The sequence below is a fragment of the Manis pentadactyla genome, chromosome 10, assembly GCF_030020395.1.
Source record: "Manis pentadactyla isolate mManPen7 chromosome 10, mManPen7.hap1, whole genome shotgun sequence".
Taxonomy (NCBI): Eukaryota; Metazoa; Chordata; class Mammalia; order Pholidota; family Manidae; genus Manis; species Manis pentadactyla.
The window spans coordinates 26,483,404-26,503,605 of record NC_080028.1 but is presented as its reverse complement, the minus strand read 5'-3'; the positions used below and the strand labels follow the sequence as shown (position 1 = coordinate 26,503,605).

The 20,202-nt window shown below is 45.2% G+C and overlaps 1 protein-coding gene across 1 annotated transcript in view; it reads left to right on the top strand.

The window, feature by feature from the left end:
* The first annotated feature begins 3,195 nt into the window (after positions 1-3,195).
* PLEKHG7 (pleckstrin homology and RhoGEF domain containing G7) overlaps positions 3,196-20,202 on the top strand; it is a 50,218-nt gene continuing 33,211 nt past the window's right edge. Inside the window, exons 1-4 of the mRNA XM_036891519.2 lie at positions 3,196-3,890; positions 6,859-7,503; positions 8,024-8,046; positions 17,908-18,035. Coding sequence (XP_036747414.1) covers positions 7,045-7,503; positions 8,024-8,046; positions 17,908-18,035 — 610 coding nt within the window. The 5' untranslated portion in view covers positions 3,196-3,890; positions 6,859-7,044. The remainder of the gene's footprint in view (positions 3,891-6,858; positions 7,504-8,023; positions 8,047-17,907; positions 18,036-20,202) is intronic.

The window sequence follows — 20,202 nt, the reverse complement described above, 5'->3', positions numbered from 1 at the left end:
CAAGGCCATGCCCCAGGGTCTTGAAGGAGAAGCTGACCCCAGGGATTACCTTTCCTCCAGGGTGTCCTGTTCCATCCCAAATGCCTTCTGTCTTGCCAATGGGTTTCAGCCCCGGGCAAGTTCGCTATGGATTCAGTGTGACCAAAGAAATTGACAGCAAAACGTTCTTGGGGTGAAAGGGTTATACCCAACTTTATTTGCAGGTGGCAGGTCAGTCACTAAAATCCCGTTCACTCAGAGCGAGTTTGCCTTCAGCAAGCCAGTCTCTGCCTCTGGGCCTCTCTGTCCACACAGCCATCCTCTGGGCCCCTCTGTCTGCACAGCCATCCCGCACAGCCGTCCTCCAGGCCTCTCTGCACAGTTGTCCCGCACAGCCATCCTCTGGGCCTCTGTCCTCAGCGCTGCCACCACTCCAGCCTCTGCTCTGCTCTCCTTCAGCCTTGCAGCCCTGCCACCATGTTGTGCCCAGAGCACTGAGTGGAGCTCTTTTTATAGAGTCAACAGCCATGTATTGCCCACAGGTGTGCAGTGAGCTAGTCAACCATGGCCAGGTGAGAATCCTGCCCACAGGAACTCTCATTTTATCCATATGCCACCCCTCCAGGATTCTCTCCTTTCAATCTATGTGCCCTTACTTCTCTGCAATGGTCCCTGTGCAAGGAAGCTCAAACATTCTCCAGCCTCTTCAGCAAAAAGTCTTGCAGACACACAGGCCAGACTCGTGGCTCTGTCTCTGGCCTCTGCCTCTTTGGTCTTAATGGCTGGAACTGCTGCTCTGGTTTCAGTTGTTGCCATAGCTCCAATAAGATCCTATTTGGTTTCCTGTCTAATTTCCTTCCATCTACTCCTGCCCATATCAAATCAACCCACATCTGGGTCCTCGTGACCCTCACAGGACCCCCCCCCAAATTCCTCCTGTGAGTAACAGGTCTTATATCTTTCAGGGTTATCGTTGCTTCAGCTACTGTACGTGTCACCTCACATTTTGTAATCGCTGCCTCAAGGCAGGCTGCACTGTCAGGGAAGACAGCTTTCCCATCTCTGATTCCGACCGAACAATTCCATCCACCCCTAAGTCCCACAGCCACCAGCTCAGTCTGAGTATAGAGGTGGACCATAGAGTGCTCCACGACGTGGGGAGGGGCTGCACCTCTCCTTGGGGATCTTTCAGCTGCTGGGTCTTTATTTTCTTTACAACCACTGGGCATGCTTTCAATACAGGAGGAGCCAGTGCCTCCAGCACCACCCCTTCATCCTTCCCCGACTCCTCCATTTCCAGCGCTGATGGCACCTTTCTCTCCCCTCCCCCAAGTCCCTCCTCCGCTACAATGCCTCGCAACAATGCCAGCTCAGTCTTCAGAAGCTCTCTTACCTTCAGCTCAACGCTTTGCAGCTGACGTTCTTGTGCCACCTCCACCTGTGCTTCCCTCAGGGGTTCATCTTTTTCCTTGATGGCCTCTTCCTCCTTCAGAACACCTGGCAGCGCGGCCGTCTTGTCTCCAATGGCACCTTGCTGCCGGAGCTCTAGTGCCGCCTCCTCACTTATCAATGCCATCTCCTTCCTCAGGAAATCCACAGAGGTTTGCAGCTCATGTTCTCATGCCACCATTTCTTGGGTCTCCTCTGTAGACCTTTTTAAGACTGTGAGAAGCAGCCAACCCAGTCCCCGCTGCCTCACGGGCACTCTGCTTCTCAAAGGACCTGCTTACTATACCAAGAGCCACCCCTACTGCCTCAGGTGTCACTTCCACTTGCCTCCAGTCCTGGGGTGGGCCCAGTCCTCTAGGAGGCAAGCCACCTGAGACCACATATCCATTGGGGGATGGTCCCCATTCAAAGGGGTAGCCCGCTGAAGCACCCCTCCCATAAGGGCAGCCTGTCTTTTTCCTTGGTCAACAATGAACCCTGCCAACTTTCGCCAATTGTCTTGCCAATGGGTTTCAGCCCTGGGCAAGTTCGCTATGGATTCAGTTTGACCAAAGAAATTGACAGCAATACGTTCTTGGGGTGAAAGGGTTATACCCAACTTTATTTGCAGGTGGCAGGTCTGGCACTAAAATCCCATTCACTCAGAGCGAGTCTGCATGCAGCAAGCAGTCTCTGCCTCTGGGATCCTCTGTCTGCACAGCCATCCTCTGGGCCCCTCTGTCTGCACAGCCATCCCGCACAGCCGTCCTCTGGGCCTCTGTCTTTAGCACTGCTGCCACTCCAGCCTCTGCTCTGCTCTCCTGCAGCCTTGCAGCCCTGCCACCATGTCATGCCCAGAGCACTGGGTGGAGCTCTTTTTATAGAGTCAACAGCCATGTATTGCCCACAGGTGTGCAGTGAACTAGTCGACCATGGCCAGGTGAGAATCCTGGCCACAGGAACTCTCATTTTATCCACACCTTCCTATCCCCTTCTCCTTAGAGGTTGCACTGTTTTTTGTTTTTTGTTTTCTGGTAATCCTTTGTGACCTTTCTGTAGACTCTTAATTTTCTTCAAGTTACAACCAGAGGTTGGCCATTTGCAGATGGAGATCAAATATCCCATTATTATTATTATTATTATCCTCCAGGAGGGACGGTTTTACAGTCCTGCATGTATGAGGGGACCAGTGAATAAAGTATGACCTTCGTTCCACAAACCAAAAGCTAAAATATTTTATTCTTTTTTTTTTCTTTCTTCCTAAAGTGAAACAATTCATTTCTAGACAGCCATGATAGGAGCTCAGAATATTTTCTGCTGGCAAAATAGAGAAATGCCCTTGACGCTATCTATGTTTTTGGTTTGGTGGTGGTGGTGATGATGGCGATGGTGGGGAAGGAAGGAGGTTAAGTCATTTTTCAAAGTTTTAAGTAAATGATGCTCTAATAAGACCAACATGAGAGGCCTCAAGACTAATAGAAAGGTTACCACAAGACCAAGGTCTATAAATTAAGCCTTTTTTTTCCCCTAAAGCAGCAGTTCTCAAATGTTTAACATGTGTAAGCATCATCTGGAAGGCTGATTAAATGCAGGCATTCAGGCTCACCCCAAGTTTCTGGTTCAGGAGGTGGGAGAAGGGTGGGAATTTGCTTTCAAACAAGCTCCCAATTGCTACTGATGCCGTTGATCCAGGAACCCACTTTGAGAATCAATGACCTAAAGAAATCTTCGCAGTGAGTATCTGTAATGCTTCTAAGCGATGAAAACTTCAGTAAGCTAGACTTAATTAGGATTGCTGAAATTTGTTTTTATAAAGAGACTATAGAACTATTTTTGCATGCTGTATACAGTCTTGGGAATGTATGCAATATCCCCACCCAGACACCAAATAAAGTTTCTTTAGTGTACTGCTCTAATGAAAATGCTCTTAGATACAAGTCCTTTCCATTTGCATTTTAATTATTTGAAAATTAATGTTCACAAATTTATTCCCTAGTACAATGATCATTTCCTCTGTTAATCAGCACTTATTCAAAACACCCCATTAATTAAACAGATCCACACAGGATGTGAGCCCAGTAAGGCTGAAGGGAATGATTCTCACAACTTTAGAGAAAAACAAACAGAATAGAACTGCCTCACTGAACCATCAATGATGAATATTGAACACCTGATGGGGAAGTAAAAAGCCACATGTGCATTACTCCTGTGTTAGATCAGCCACTGTTCAATAGAAACAAACCTAAGGCGGTCTTAGATGGACCTTGCCTCCCTATAGGCTTTTTCATAAACAAATAGCTAGAGAAGTCTCTAAGTTGGGGAGAAGCCAGTTCCTCATTTCAGCTCGCCTGCCCTGGGCCAGGGAGGGTCCATTGTTACAAGGTGGAAACTGTTCTGAGCCGGCACCTGGCAGCTCATTCTGCTCTGACTCCCTCCCCTGGACGCACCCGGGCACTCTCCGCTTCAGAGGTGGACAGCCGCAGGTATTACCTATGACGTTCAGGGGCTGCCCGGGTGTCCCTCCGGCCCTTTCCCTTGTCAGCTCCTGCTGCTGCCAGCCGCCCTTGGTCCTGCCTTGCCGGTCCTCCAGGTCTAAGAACGGGTGAATTATTAATTTGCGTGGTTTAATGTCGAGGATACTGAGATTGCTTCCCCAACCGTGGTGGTGTTTGCTGATTCTTAAAGCTTGAGCAGTCAGTCGCCAGCTGGTGGATTTTCCTTACAATGATCGTTTATTGATTTCGTCTCTAAGCGAGTGTTAGAGTTAGCCTGAACTTCTCTGTTAACTTGACTCCTTACCAGATCCAGGGGGAATCATTTAGGGAGGCCCCCGGGGCCCCATGCAGAAACGCCCTGTAACTGCTGCAGCTACCCAGTGAGGGAGGCACCGGGAGTTCCTTTCAGACGTGCAGCCTGGGGCTGAGGGGAAGGGCCTGTCCCAGGTCCTGCTGGGCTCGTGGCAGTGAGGCAGGGGAGCAAGCAGCTGTGCACCCCAGGGCCGGGTTCCCCCTCTCTGCAGCCCGTCTCCCCAGGCCCGGCTGTGTTTAAGGTTCCTTTGTCTGCAGTGAGTCATCCCAGCAGTTACTATGACCTTGGTTCCCACATTTGAGACACTGATGGGTAATAATATCTAATCACCCTTAGTTCCTATGGACAGAATAACCTCCTACTGGCCACTACACCCCTAAGTCAGGAGGACTGGACAGGAAGCCCAAAGCAGTGTCCTCAGCCCCCCAAGGAGTAGAAACAAGGCACAATGACAGAGGGGGGATGCAGGGCTGAGAATTCTAAAAGAACTGCTATGCAATTGCCTGTGTAAACATATGAGTTCTTTGAACAGTGCTGCTGCGTAGAACTGGGCCAACTCTGTCAAGAAGAAACTAATGAAATCCCCTGGGTGTGTACATGCGTGAAAGTACCTGTAACTCTAGTCCTCAGCCATTTGTTTGTTGGGAGCATGAGGAAATGACCTCTCCAGTTAGGACCTGAAAAAACACCCAGTATGTCCGGGGAAGCTGGGACCAGCCGAACTGCAGTCAGAAATGATCAACCTAAAGCCAAGACCAGTTGCACCCCAGCCTAACTAAAACATGAGTTTGCTCGCTGGTATTACCCTCTCCCCTCACCCCCAGAACGAGGGGGCCTTAGGCATTTGTGTTCTACATGTGAACTTCTGTAACATTTGAGGCCTCTGTTCGAGACATTAAAGCCAGCCCAGTATTAAGAATTGCAGGTTTCTTGTGAAGATAAGAGTTGATTAGACGTTAGGTGGTATCTAAGCAGTTCCTTGAATAGCTCTCCAGGGCAAAATCCAGCAGCCATTGGTTTCATTTGGCCTTAAACCAGAGCAGCTAGGGAGTAAATATGAGAGAACACGGAGTCCCCCAAAGCAGTATCACAGCATTGTCAGAACAATGCTATAGCACAGGGCTCCTCCTCTGTACTGATAAGAGTACCTCTTAGAGCCTATTAATTCTGTCTACACACGGTTGCTGGACTTGTACGCCTGGAACAGATTAGAAGAAACAAATAAAAGGGGGGAGCGGCTGCCATGGGCAAGTACACAGACTATGAAAAGCGATGAATAAAAATTAGGGAGTGTGCCAGTGTTAGGCCACTTAGTGTGAGGGAACTATCATGTGCTACAAACACCTGGAGTAAGTATTGTGTTCTCCATAGAACTACGGTAAACAGAGGAACCATCACTGTGTTCCGGCCAGTGCTGTGAGTGACAATCAACAGGAGGAGGCCAGGTCATCTGGAAAAGATTTATTGGTGCTCAGTGTTCTCTACTATCCAGTTGAGGAAGTAAATAATACACTATAGAGAAAGTCCTCCTAAACAGCGTTGTCAGTGCAATTAAAATTATAATAGCACTAAAAAAATTAACTTCTAGCTAACCTTAAAATTTGGCCATCCAAATGTGTTCATTCCTCAAGCGCTCCAGATCGCTGAGTTTCACTTGAGAATTATAGATGTGCTAAAATTATTATTGGAGACCTCAGAATACGTGGTCAACTTCTGATGTTCGTTCCATCTGCGAGCAAGCCTTGCAGTCTGAAACCACCTTCCCTATCGCCCCCGGTGAGGGAAGCTGGTCCAGTTATCTGTTCCATGGTCCCACACCAGGTCTGTAAATAAGCTCCATTGACTTTCATGCAATAGTTGACAGGATGGGTAAGGCTAGACACTTTCCAGCATGTAATAACATTTTTATGTGGAGAACTACAAAATAACAGAAGAGCAATAAGTCATTTCCATAGCACCACAAATCACATTGTCAAATGGTAGAATCAGCTTTGCTTCAGCCTGAGAAGAGCTTAACTGGGAGGTAATTTTGTATCGATGAATCCTAGAAAACATCTCGGCTCATGAAAAGTGGGGCATCCGGCTGACGTCTGGGATTTTCTTTTCAAACTTTAAAGTTATTTTTACAAAACATGGGGATGGGTAAAATCCAGAACATCTTTCGCCAAGTCCTTTATAGCAATATCTTTGAAACTATATCCCATTCTTTAATTTAAACTTTGAGGGAAGGGGCCCTCATTTTCTTGCTCTTACATCCTTACATCTTTGAAATATGCCACGGCACTAAGAGAAAGGACAGCAAGGACAGAGGGAGGGAGGGGGGGAGAAAGAAAGAAAATTTTAATGTATATTTGATTTTTCTTAAAATGGAGTAATCAAAAGGTGATGAGTTTTGTGGTTTCCAAAAAGTCTCTTAGGTTACCAAGGTTTTTAAAAGCTTTTTGATTTGAACCTAGAAGGAATATTAAATAAATGGCAAGTGAATTTCATCATACACACCACACTACATAGCTGGGAAGGCTGGCATCACCTGTTAATTTTCCTCATGTTAACTGGGCTCTCCCTGTCTCCTCTGACAAATTAGAAGTTTTCATGGGAAATTTCAGACCCCTTTTTCCTCACTTCGGCCTCCCTCATTTGCAGCAGATCCCACACTCCGCTCTTCCTCAGTAAGGACGCAACAACCTGTCTGGAAAAGGACACAGACGCCCTGGAAGAGCGGCACTCAGAAGCGGCAACTGAGCAACCCCGTGTCCTCCAGAGAACAGCCATCCTGACCGTGACCCCTGGAAGCGTCCAGCGTGGGGGCCTGTCAGCTGCCCGGGGGAGATGGAGTCGTGCCCTCCAGAGGCGTGCGGAGCCCCTCCTCGGCCCAGCCCAGGGAGCCTGTCGCAGAGGCGCTGTGAGAACCAGGGGAACCTTCTCCACTTCGACCGGCAGGCCCCAGGCCGCATCTCCACATCTCCCACCTTGCGAAGATTAAGGGGTGCTGGCGGTGGGGCTTCCCACTCACCTCTTCAGCAGGAGGCCTGGGAAGTGCCCACCTGGAGCAGCTGGAAGGAGCCTGCGGGTCCCTCACCCTACCTTTCCAAGAGCCTACCCGGAAGCCCAAAGGGTTCCTCATGCTCCCTGTCACCCTCAAGACTCCAGTCAAGATTGCCTCCAGACCCCAAAAGGGCCCTGGACACAGGGCCCTCATGTGAGCCCCTGCCCAGGCTTCAGGTCTCCCTTCCAGGGCCCGGAGGTCACTCACCACCCAGCCCCGCCGCACTGCGCCCTAGTCCTCAGGTAACACGGCCCTAGCCTCCTGCCTCTCATTCAGTGAACCGCAGAGCAAACGGGCCTCTGGGCTGCCGCCTTTCGTCCAAGGCCAGGGGGTCCTGTGCACGGAGACGGCAAAGGACATCGCTCCTGAGGGACGTACAGTCTTTAGGATGCACTGGCTGCCAAACAAGAGGAGTAGGGCAGTTTGGGGGTCAGAGGGAGGATGGGGGTCTAGCTCACTTGCTTCAATATCCTTGAAGGCACTTAAAGAAAGTGCCAAGCTCAGGCTAGAGATGGTCTGTCAGGCCCTGGATGGTAAAGGCAGCAAATCCACACCCTTGAAAACACCTGGTGTGGCTGGTTCAAAAGGGCAGAAGGAGCAAATTATTCAGATTTCTAATATCCCCCCACCTCCCCTTCAAAAAGAAAATTCCAAAACATTTTATCTAGGAAAGATAATTGCCTCTCCTTTCAAAATGTCTGCTTTGGAATTTTGGGTGCATTTGAGCAAAACTAAAACATGTTTTCTAAAACTTTATTTCAGGGAGAAGAAATGCATCCATCCAGGTATGTATATTTTTCTTGTCTCCAGTTCTATGAGAATTGTTAGCCATTTTCTTTGATGTATCTTTGTTCTGACATAGCAAACCTGATGGTGTATTAATGGGGGCACTTGGTTTTACAGCCCCCAAATCACTCTTCATGTTTATGAGTGAAACAGTGCTCATTTCAAGGGTCCCCTTTAAAAGTACAGCATTTTGCTGTGACTTTTTGCGGCAGGGATTGACAGCCATGAGGTCATGGTTTTCATTTTGAATTGTCCATGACTTGGCCCTATGGCTTAATTAATATCCACTTAGTAATAAGTTTTGTCAGAGAAAATGTTGGATGTTGAAACATTCAACAGATTTTCAAAAAGAAATTCAGAAGACAAAGATAAAAGGAACAGGATATACTGTTTAAATCTAGGACAACTTGTGAAAAGACCCGTTATGACACACCATGACTTTATCTAGAATGTAGGTGGATTGTATCACTTCAGAAACCAGCTCTGAACTTCTAGCCCAATCTCCAGGTATGGCAGTATATTTGCCATCCCTCCCAGGAATGAGGACCTTCTGTGGCAGCAGCGAAAAGATCCATGCCCAATTTCATCCACCCAATCTGTAGGATTGGGGGGAAAGCCCTCATTTTATATGGAAAGTCATGGAGGAATCCTCAGGGAATCAGCCATTTATTTTTTTCTCTGGACCTCAATCCTTAAGCAAGAGTTTGCTGTTTTATAGTAGGAAGGATGAGATCCATCAATACAGTCTGTATTGATTTTAATCCTAATTGACCTAAATGTATGAACAAAAGTAGAAGATAGTTACAAAGCTATGGGAAAATGCAAATTATTGTGTTAGTGTATCAGTGAGGTATTGCTACATAACAAACCACTCCAAGGGTCAGCTGACCTTGGCTGGGCTCAGCTGTGTTCCACTCCCCATTTTCTTCATCCTTTTCATGGGACACCAAAGGGCTGCCCTGGGCATGTTCTTATGGTGAAGGGAGATGTTCAAGAGGACAAGCAGAAACATGCAAGGCCTCTTGCAACCTGGGCTCTGTATCTTGTCTCATTCTATTGACTAAAACAAGTGACATGGCTGAACTCAGGGTCAGGAAATTAGGTGTCACCAGCACAGAAGTGCTACATGGCAGCGAGTGTAGATATAGGAGTAGGTGAAGAGTAGGGCCATTCGTGCAAATCTTCCATGGGTGCAAACCAGGATAAAGCTCTAAAATAATACCCAATTCAGATGTGCCAGAGAAACTGAAAAAGAGAGTAGTCTTAGAGAAATGATGATGCTGATTAGAGCTGATCATGCAGAGTCTAATAGCCTGTTCAGGGGACTGTGTTCCTTACCCTAGGAGCAGTGTGAAGCCATTGAACAGATTGATATGAGCAGATGGATAGAGGGTAGACATGAGATTTAGATGAGAGTGGACTCCAGCAGAACAATCAGAATGTTCAGGTATGAGAAGTTAGATGAGGGTCTGATGAAAGCAGTGGAGTTAGAAAGTAGCTCAGTTCAAGAGGCATTTAGGAGATAAAATCACCTGGACTTGGTAAATAGTAGACCATGGGGGTAAGGGGAAGGAAGTCATCCAGAATGATCTTTAAGCTTCTGGCTTGCACCACTGAGTGACAAATGGTTCCATTCATTGATATATGTTACCCTGGGGAGAAAAGGGAGATAGGGTGGCTAGGGGGCAGATCTTGACTTCACATTTGGATGTGTTGAACTTGAGGACCTATGGAACATCTGAATGGTGATTTTGAGTCAATAGTTGATTTAAAGAATGCATCAAGGGTGGAAATCTGTATCTGAGTGTCTTGGTCAAAGAATGCTTCCTAGAGCAAATAAAACCTATCCAGCTTTGATGATAGATGGAGTTAAACAGACATAAAGGCTAAGGGATGGGACACATCAAGTCATTTGCAAAACATGGCATGCAGGTAATTTTTATTGACATGCAGAATCTTTGTGAGACAGTAACATAAATAGCTTTGGTAAATTCAAAGGAACCATCTGGTTGAAGTCCCTGAAGCCTTAAAAAGCTCTGTGGGGTTTAATACATCATGATCACATACTACAAATAGTGGAAGGTTACAGAAAATCACAACAGGAAATTAGAGGGAAGTAATTTGGTCATCTTTGTACCTAGTGATGACCCTGAATTATTCAGTATTGTTTCTCCAGGACTTAGTACAATACTTGGCAATGTTTGTTGAATGAAAAGCCTAGAATATTTACTATCTGGGACTTTATAGAAAATGTTTGCTGATCCCTGGTATGTTCGATTAAGAAATGCTTGCCTCTGTGGTGTTCAGTCAGTCACAACAACCTTTTCTGCCTTGTGGAATACACATAAGCCTTTTTGCAAAAATACTGTTCTTCTTACTGCAGTGTTTTGGACAGGCTCATGTGAAAACAGCCCAATCTATTTTCAGTTCTGAATTTCAGGTTTCTCTTTGTAAAGTTTTTTTATCCCTGTCGTTCCCTCTTTCTATATATATAATATTCCAGTAAACTCACACTCACTGCAAACCTTCTCCTAACATCAAAATATGCCTCCTGGAAAAAAATCTTTACAATTCACTCTTACCAAAATGTGAAAGACTTCAGGTTTAAGGGATAGCTGCACCCATCTCTCCAGGTAGAGCAGTGCATTCTTGTCTTCTGGGTTTCCCCACACGTTATAAATGCCTCCATCAGCATATCTCAAACACTTCTGCATTTCTTAATACATTCTTCTGCTTCCAGAATCAAGATCTTCCTGAGGGCAGAGACCAGTTATTTCCCTTTAAACTTCTAAAACTCATTACCCAGCTAGAGTCTATCTCCAAAAATATTTATTGAAGGAAAAGAGGGTTGGAAGAAGAAAAAGCAGGCAGGCTATCAGGTTGTATTTGCATTTTGACAAAGGACATAATTTGAAGCCCAGCAATGATGCAGTGTTGGTGAGAGTTTAAATATCAAGAAGCAAGTGGGGGAGATTTGGAGTGTAGGGAGACCTTCCTGGTACCTATAAAATTTATGTTCACCGAAAGCTGTCTGTCTCACCTAATTTTCCAGTCAGCCCTGCAGCTGACAAGGGAAATGTACTTATCACATCTATGCGAACAAAGACTTAACCTTCCAATGCTCAGAAGTAAACGGAAAATGCTAAATATATCCAAATTAGCAAATGGGGCAACACTAGTATGAAAACCAAATGACAAGGCATTTGAACCAGACAAGGAAGAAACCAGATGTAACACTAAATGTCGGTTGAAACACCCAAAGCCAGATTCAGCGGGAGTTGCCAGTAGGGGGCAGCACAGCCTGGTGTTAAACCTGTTGAAATCGCTTCCTGGCTGTGCATCGGTCAGCCTCTACTTCTCTCTGACAGCACGACCTTGGGCAAGTTTTTTAACAACTCAAACACTCAAAGTCTTCATCTGTGACCTGGATATACAAATAGTACCCACTGAAATAAGTTTCTGAAATGATCAATAGTATAATAGCATTGATATAATAGATGATAGTATAAAATAAATACAGCTTTTAAAAAAAGAAACCATTCATTCATTCATTCATTTGTTCATTCATTAATTCAGCATTTCCTATATGCAAATCATTGACTTATAAAATATTATGACCCCAGACTGAAATGATCATGGGAAGCTTATTTGATGTGACTGAACATCAGATTCAGTACAATATTATACCCTCCACAGACTGTTATTTAAAGCCTGTTGTATACTGAGCACTGTCTGTCAACTCTGGGTAACACCAAAGAGGAAGAAGAGGGTTCCAGCTCTCATAGGGCTTAAAAGCTTATCAGGAAGGTATTAACTAGAGACTAATGGATGGCATATTGGGTTTTTTTTGTTTGTTTCTTTGCTAAATACTTTAGCACGGTATAGCATCATATTTTATTGTATCTCTTTCCTTTTTCCCCTCCAGTGTTATTGAGATACAATTGACATATAACATTGTATAAGTTTAACGTGTTCAACCTAATGATTTAATGTGTCTGTATGAATATATCTACACCAAATGACGAGGTATTTGAAAGTCCATCTTACAAAAGAAACCAGACAAAAAAACACTGAATGCCAGTTAGAACATCCCCCAAAGGGGGATTGGGAGAAACGTGCTCACTGTGAAAGGAACTTGATCCAAGAGAACAGCCGAGCCAGGCTTTAAGGACGGTCTTGCAAGATCCGGTGTCTGGTGAGCAGCACACTAGGGGTTACAGCAAGCAGTTAATTCCTTAGCCCGTGAGTCCCTCCCCTGGTTCCTCATTGGCTGAGTACTACAGGGTTCATTCTTTCCCGGATGTAGCCTAAGCAAGTTATGTCTATATTAGGCTGCTTTTACGTTTGTCTTAATTTTGTTAGCTGTTTTAAAACATTTTCTGTATTTTTTTTTAAGTGATGCACTCCTGCTCTTAATCTCCCTCCCCCTCTCAGCCAGAGTGACTCTGCTTCTTGTTAATACCCTTTTTTTTTAAACGTTAAACTCAAAGATGAAGACTTTGAGTTTTTGAGTTGTTAAAAAACTTGCCCAAGGTCGTGCTGTCAGAAAGAAGTAGAGGCTGACCGATGCACAGCCGTGTACATTGGTACATGTTCTCACCTGAAGGCTTCTTGTTAATACCCTTTTGTTTAAACGTTAATTCCTCTAGGATAAATCACCTTTAGTTTTATGCCATTTCTAACAGGATGCTAATATATATATATATTTGCAAATGGAGCAATATTAGCATGAAAACCAAATAATAAGGTATTTGGAAGCCCGTCTTGCATATGCAGATCTTGCAAAATGATGACTACAATAAGTTTAGCTGACATCCATCACCACACAGTTGCATTTTTTTTTTCCTTGTGATGAGACAGATGGCATATTGTTAATTAGTGGGAAGAGAGGAGACGGCAGCCTCGGGGGATCAGGGAAGCCTTCCGGGCAGCTTCCTTTCCCATCCGGATCCATGTGTGGGTCTTCCACCGGCATCAGCAGTTGTAGAACGTAAGCTCCATGGAAGCAGGGGCTTGTCTGTTTTGTTCATGCTGCATGCTTTAGTGCCTGGAACACTGCCTAGCGCATAGTCGATGTTCAATAAAAGTGTAAGGATGAAAGAAAGAGGTCAGTTGGTTAGTTACTTAGAGTAAAACAATCTGGTAGAGGAAACTGTATGATCCGTTTTTTGCTTTGTATTTTTGTTCTCCCAGCTACTTGTCTTCCTCCAGCTCCTTTCACCCTCCCCCATCTTCCTAATCTCTTTTGTGTTTCTCTCTCGAAGGTCACTTTTCCAACAGCATTTGCTCACTTTGTGTCTCTGTCGCTATTTGATAATTCTCACAATATTTCAAATTTTTGCATTCTTATCATATTTGTTATGGCGATCCGTGATCCGTGATTATGACTCACTGAAAATCAGATGATGGTTAGCCATGAAATAAATAAAGTTATGTACATTATTATTTAAGACATAGTCCTATTGGACACTTGGTGGACCACAGTATAATGCAAACAGAACTTTTATATACGCTGGGATACAAAAAAATTCATTTGACTCACTTTATTGCAATATCGCTTTATCGTGATGATCTGGAACAGAACAATATCTCCAAGGTATGCCTGTCCCATGAATTTTACTATTAGAGAAGGATTATAGCATCTGAGGAAGGACTGATAAGCCTGCCTGATTTTAAAAAAACACTCAGCAACATTCATAGCAGGGAACGGAATGTGTCTTAACCAAATTGTAGTAACTTCAATAAGATTTTTACTCCATTAAGGCGCATACACCACTGTGAGGCAGTTGCTCTTTCCCCATATTTCCTAGTATTTTTCATTATTTCCCTTTAAAATTTGAACCCAAGAATTAAAATCCTGGTTTAAGCCCACTGTACAGAAGGAAATTTTTTTTAAGTGCAAATGATGTATTAATCATATATCTAAAGGAGAAGCTTTAATTATCCATCTTCAAACATTTGTGCCAAGATAAAGATCACGTCATAATTACTGTTCCCACCTGCTGGCCCCTGCTGGGGAAAATGAGAGTGATGGTCCTAAATTCTTAATTTATAGATCAAGAGAGATGGAAAGGGTCTCACTCACAGTTGTTTTCACATAAGAAGCAACATGTGAAAGTCACATGTCATGAAAGTCAGAGCTGGGAATCAAGCTGTAAGTCAAGTGCCCTGGCCACTCATGTACTGGCCCCTTTATTAGCTTCCTGTGGCTGCTGTAAGCTATTGCTCAGTGGCTTACAGCAACAGAAACTTGTGCTCTCACAGTCCTGGAAGCCCGAGTCCAAAATCAAGGTGTCGGCAGAGCCACACTCCCCCTGCGGGTCTAGGGGAGGAACCCCACTTCATCACCCAGAGGCTCTGTGGCTGTCTGCCTTTAACCTCTGTCTGTCTTCACGTGACCTTCTCGTGGCCTTCTCTCTTCTCTGGGTGTCTTATAAGCACACATGTCATTGGATTTAGGCCCCACCAGAGAATCCAGAATAATGTCATTTCAAGATATTTCACTTAATTACAATTGCAAAAACCCCTTCTCCAAATAAGATGATGTTCACAGGTTCCAGGGGTTAGGATGCCGATTTATCTTTGGGGGAAACTTCCTTCAAACTCCTCACCTCCTCTTTTACCTAAGCAGTTACCATTGTTTTATCAATTTTAAAAAACACTTTGTGCCTTAACATGGTTTGCAGTATCTTTCTCTCTTCTTCCAACTTACAAGTCATTCAGAGTCACACTTGGGTGTTTGAGTCTGGAGCTCTGGCTCTGTCATTCATTGCAATGCAATTTTAGGTGGGTTGCTTACCTATCCCTCTAAGCTCCAGGGACCTTGGCTCTCTAATGAGAAGAGTAATTTTCACTTTGTAGGGCACTTGTGAAAATGATAGGATGATGCATGTAAAGCACTTGCCAGAGTGTCTGGTAACAGTCCATGTTCAGTAAGTGACAGCTGACTATAAATTAGAATAATATTCACCAAAACCAATCTAATCCTTGCAAAGTATATGCATTTGAGGCCCACTAGGGAATTAATACAAGAAGTTGCAATGCATTCAGGATTACTGTAAATTTAGGTCTCAGGAGAAGGCATTATGGTGGTTCCCAATACATATCTAATTTTTGCTACTCCAAAGAGGATTGCCTCATATAAAAAATGGTATGCACACAGGATCATTGGGTCTATTTCATAAAAAATCTAAGCTCCCAGCCAGAAGCTTTTCTGGCACCAACATGCAGAGCAAGCTCAGTGTTCAGTATTGACGCCTGGGTGTGAGGCCAGCTCAGGAGTGGGGGAGAATTCTCTGGATTCTCTAAATTGTTGCTGTCCCAGCCCACACCATGGATCTCTGCATATTCAGCAGAGGACGGAATAGGAGACATTCTGATACCAGAAAGGAGACAAGATTATTCCAGCAGCCATGGGATTAGTCCCCTCGGATATGACTGGCCTGGCGCAGCGCAACTCAGGGTTAGTGAAGGTGTGGTTGGGTGGGGTTTCTGAACAGGGGTGGAGGGAGGCTCTGGCGGGCCCAAGAGGGATGCAAAGTCTGGGTCAGGCACCCAGTTACACAATCTCTTGGGTCCAGAATTTTGTCCTGAAGAAACAGAATAGCCAAGCATCAGATCAAAAAGAAAAAAAAAAAAGCATTTCTCAAAGATGTTTGTTTAGTTGTATTTTTCCAAACAAATGGCAGCATAAAGTTATTCTGTCCTTACATAGTGGCAGTGGGTTGCCAGCCACACCCTAAACATTTTGCACTTGCTTGGTATCAAAAAATTCTCTTCTCCACGCTCTTCACATAGGACACCACTACCCTAGGCACACTCTAACTTGTATGGGAAAGGGTTATAAAAAGTTCTGAATTTATTACAGTGATTGCTTCCAGTGGCTAATCAACCCAGAACTAGACATAATGATCCTGTGTGCATACCATTTTTTATATGAGGCAATCCTCTTTGGAGTAGCAAAAATACGATACCAACTTGGAACCACCAACACCCCTTCCCTAGTAAGACCTAAATTTAAAGTAATCCTGAATTCACAGCAACTACTTGCATGAATATCATTAATTCAATGAGCCAGCATCCCTGGCTGGCCCAGACGTGAGGTCCTTTGCAAAGTGCCCAGAAATGCAGTCTGCCACCCGGCATGGGTGCAGCAGGGACAGGTTTCCTGTATCAATTCATGTCTCTTCACGTTACTATGGATCAATGTTGTTCTTTATTGTTTTCCCAGCTCTCCATATGGTTACAGCTGTGACTCTTGATATTTTATGAACCCATGCTCTCTTCTGATGAACGTTAAAAATGTCATACCCACAGAGATTCTGTCTTACCCTTCCAGGGACATGCACACCTTCCCAAAATGAGCACCACTGGGCTTTGAACACCAAGGAAGCAAGCCCTATGTGAGCCAGTTGTCTTCCTTTGGCTCCATTTGTACAAACTGAACTCCCAAGCCTGGCCGGGGTGCTCCCAAATGAATGAGTGTGTCGGAAGGTACCCCAGGTGAGGGAGCAATGGACGGGCCTGATCTCACCACCATTAATGGGAGGAAGGAGGGACTCTTTCTGTGGTTTGCTCTTGTAATTGTTTGTGACTAGTCATTATGATTCCGAATGGAAAAAGCAAGTTCATTTGTGGACTGCCTGGGTATCTATCATCCTCTGGGTCAATTTGCCTATTCATTCAAGAAACTTATTTGAATAGCTGCTGTATGTCAAGTTCTGGGCTGGGTGCTTAGATTTCACATAAATATGACACAGTATAAGCCTTCAATGAAATCATTATACAGTAAAGAGACAAGATGGGGTGGGGGAGAGGGTCGATGGCTCTCTCTGCACGGGTCAGAAAAGACTTCCAGACGAAAAGCGTCTAAGCTGAAATTTAGACATGAATGAGTTTGCAAAGTGGAGAGAGGCAAGCAGAAGGGGAACCACCTGACGTGCAGGACTGCAGGACAAGTTTAAAGAGCAGCGAGAAGCTAGCTGTTCCTGGAATACGCTTCCTGCAGGAGTTCACGTGCGGAAGTGACAGTGATGACTCCAGGCGTGCGAGGGCTTGGTTGCTGTTCAGTTTATACTCAACACATGTTTTTTGAGCACCTACTAAATACAGGGATTTAGACCAGGAGCTCAGAGCTCCAGGAAAGGTGGGAGATAAGACATGCCTCTGCAAAACTACCTTATAAAGGTATTTTCCTGGGAGAGGAAGGCATGAGAGGTGTATTTCATTCATCCATGCTCACCAGTAACATGGATGGGGTGCTGCAGGAGCGCCCCCAACACAAACAAGACGACCTGTTTCTTGTAGCTTTGCTCCTTCGAGATCCCTGAGCGAATGCCCAGCAGCTTCAGAACTGCTCTCCCCTGTGTCTGACGGGTCAGCCATTTATTGTGTGCACATCCCAGAGACAGGAAGTTTTACAAAAAGGGGTAGAGGAACGGAGAAGATAGAGAAGCCTGTTTGCTAAGCTTTCCTAACAATATTTCTCATTTTTATCTGGGAAAAAATAAAAGGACTGGCTTTAAATAATAACCAGCCTCGGATTACAAGGGGTGTTGGTGGCCACACCCATGGATCCACTTGGAGGCAGTGTGAGTCAGTTGCAAAGACTTTTGGGTTCAAGGGCCTTCTCCCAGTTGTCCTTCTGAGTAGAACACATTAGGTACCATTGTGTTGACATTTCCTGGTGAGCTCTTCTGCTTAAGACCGATCAAAATCATTAATGTCAAGCAGGCTTAAAACTGTGTTGAGCAAACATGTGGTGGGCGTTAATAGGCTGCTGGCAGTCTCTTCTGAACACCCGGAGGTGCTCTCAGGGGTGCCCCTGCTCTAAGCTCTCTCCTTCCGTCTCCTGAACACAGGTTCTACGGACACAGGCGGGGCTCTGTGGTGCTCAACTTACCTGGACTTGAGGTGTTCCCCGGGGACCTTCTGGTGTCAGATGGAGCTGCCGATTACCTGTGCCACCCACTTCTGCTGCTGAATTCAGGTCCCAATCTTTCAGCCTGGTTTCCTTACATACCTGCTATGGGACAGATATTGTAAGAAGCAGAGGAGAGCATTTGCAAAATATTTAATAACTACTTGAACACAGGCACTGCCCAGTTAGAACAAAATGTTTCACCAGTTAGGATAGACATCAGCCATGAAAGACTGACTGGAACCAGCTGAATACCAGTCTTAACATTGGGCATTCCACTTACAGAGGTGAATTAGGTATGGTCCTTCCCTCAAAAGGTTCTCTTGTCAAATAATTTTCCCCAGATATACCAGTGATGGTCACCGTCTTGGAGCAGAATGCTCTCTCTGCGGTGGCGGGTCACTTCCCTATCATTACTGTAGTGCCAACCCACCACTTTCTGGCCTTCAGCCTGGCACTGGTGTCTGCCCACCGGAGTGGTACCACGTGGAGGCAGAGGTCCTGGTGTAAGCAGATTACTGTTAAAACATTAGAGAGAGGAAGCCTTAGGGGTAAATCTCCTGTCTCTTCACCTCAGTTGTTTTTCAGGGCACACTTTCCATGATTCGGAAGGTAAACTTTGAGAATTAAAAGGAAACTTGACAATTACCCATCCTAGTAGTTTTTAAACTGGTTTTGTTTTAGTGGAGCCCTTTTTACGAAAGAAGCTTTACTTGGAAATCCAATGTATGAAGACTGATCAAAATTATTAATGTCAAGCAGGTTTAAAAAGTCTGGAGTTGCAATGCTTGAAGCAGGGTGGGTCCCAAAGACACACCTTCCAAGGCAGTCCAGAAGCCCAGGGCACCTGGCCACACAGTTGGAAAGCCACCAACCTCATTCCTCATTCTCAAGTGGGAGAAGTGAGGCTCACAAGGGAAAAATGACCTAGCCATGGTGTCAGCCTCTTTGGGTCAAAGAAATGGCATCCAGGGCCCCTGACTGGTAGTCGCCCTCCACCAGCCCGCATCAGTCACCGCTGAACAGGTCGCTGTCATCTTCTATGCGTGGAGCCCAGAAGCCGCCAGTGAATAAATCACAACTAGCATTTGTATAGCTCTTCCCTCTTTATAGATCCATTTTGCATCTGCTGCCTTATGTGCTGTCAACCACCCAAATGAACATCTACTGCCCCAAAGGACACAGTAACCCAAGGGGACCAATCAAGAGGGATTAAGGGATCAACTCCAGGGCAGGCCCCCAGAAATTAAAGCTAGCCCTGAACACAGTGTAACCTTCACAGAGTTTAGTACATGTTTCATAATCTTTACAAATGCTCTAAACTAGTTAACAACTAAAGCAGTGTTTTCCAAGGGCTGGTCCCAGACCAGTAGCTTCCATACTACCTGGGAAAGTGTCAGAGATGCAGGTGCCAGCATCCCAGCCTAGCCCTTCTGAGTGAGGAACTTGTGGGGTGGGGATAGAGGGGCAGCAATTTGTTGTGTAACAAGCCCTCCAGGTGATTCTGATCCAGGCTATAGTTTGAAAACTTCCATGCCATGGAACAGGGTGAGAATTCTATGTCCCAGCCTCTCTGCTCTGATGGGGCCCTCGGGAGAGCTGGTGGGAGATGCCCCTTCTCCTGGGACCTCAGACCTGCCTGGTAACTGGCCCTGCCTCCATTTATGTGATGAAGGAGCCCAGGAAAGGCTGTGCCATGTATGGTGCCTCTAAATCATACTCATTGTTCTTTCTTTGTTAAACTGTGTGCCTAGCTTTATACTAAATACCACATAGCACAAGGTAGGCAGTACCCCCACCATTCCCCTCCATACTCTCTTTTCAAGCAGTTAGAACAGAGTCCTCGTGTACCAAAATCATGGGCTGACACAGTGCTTCTCAGGCTTTGATGTGCATATGGGTCATCTGGAGGGGCTGAAATAGAGATTTTGATTTAGAAAAACTCAATATTTAAGACAGGTAATAAAAGGTTGCAGATTCAATAGACTCATTCAACTTTTCTTCTGAATACTTGTGAAGCTTCCCCATGGCCTTAAAATTATCCCCAAAGTTAGAAAAGCAGAGGAGAGAAATTTGCTAAGACCAGAGACCCCAATCATTGCAGTTCAAATTGGACACAATTATATACCCCCAGACATTTGAGAGCTAAGAGTGGTGAAGCTGATTTGTCCCTAAGGAAGATTCCACTTTAAGATTCCACCTTAATCTCCCCTTTAAGAAGATCAATAAGGTGGTC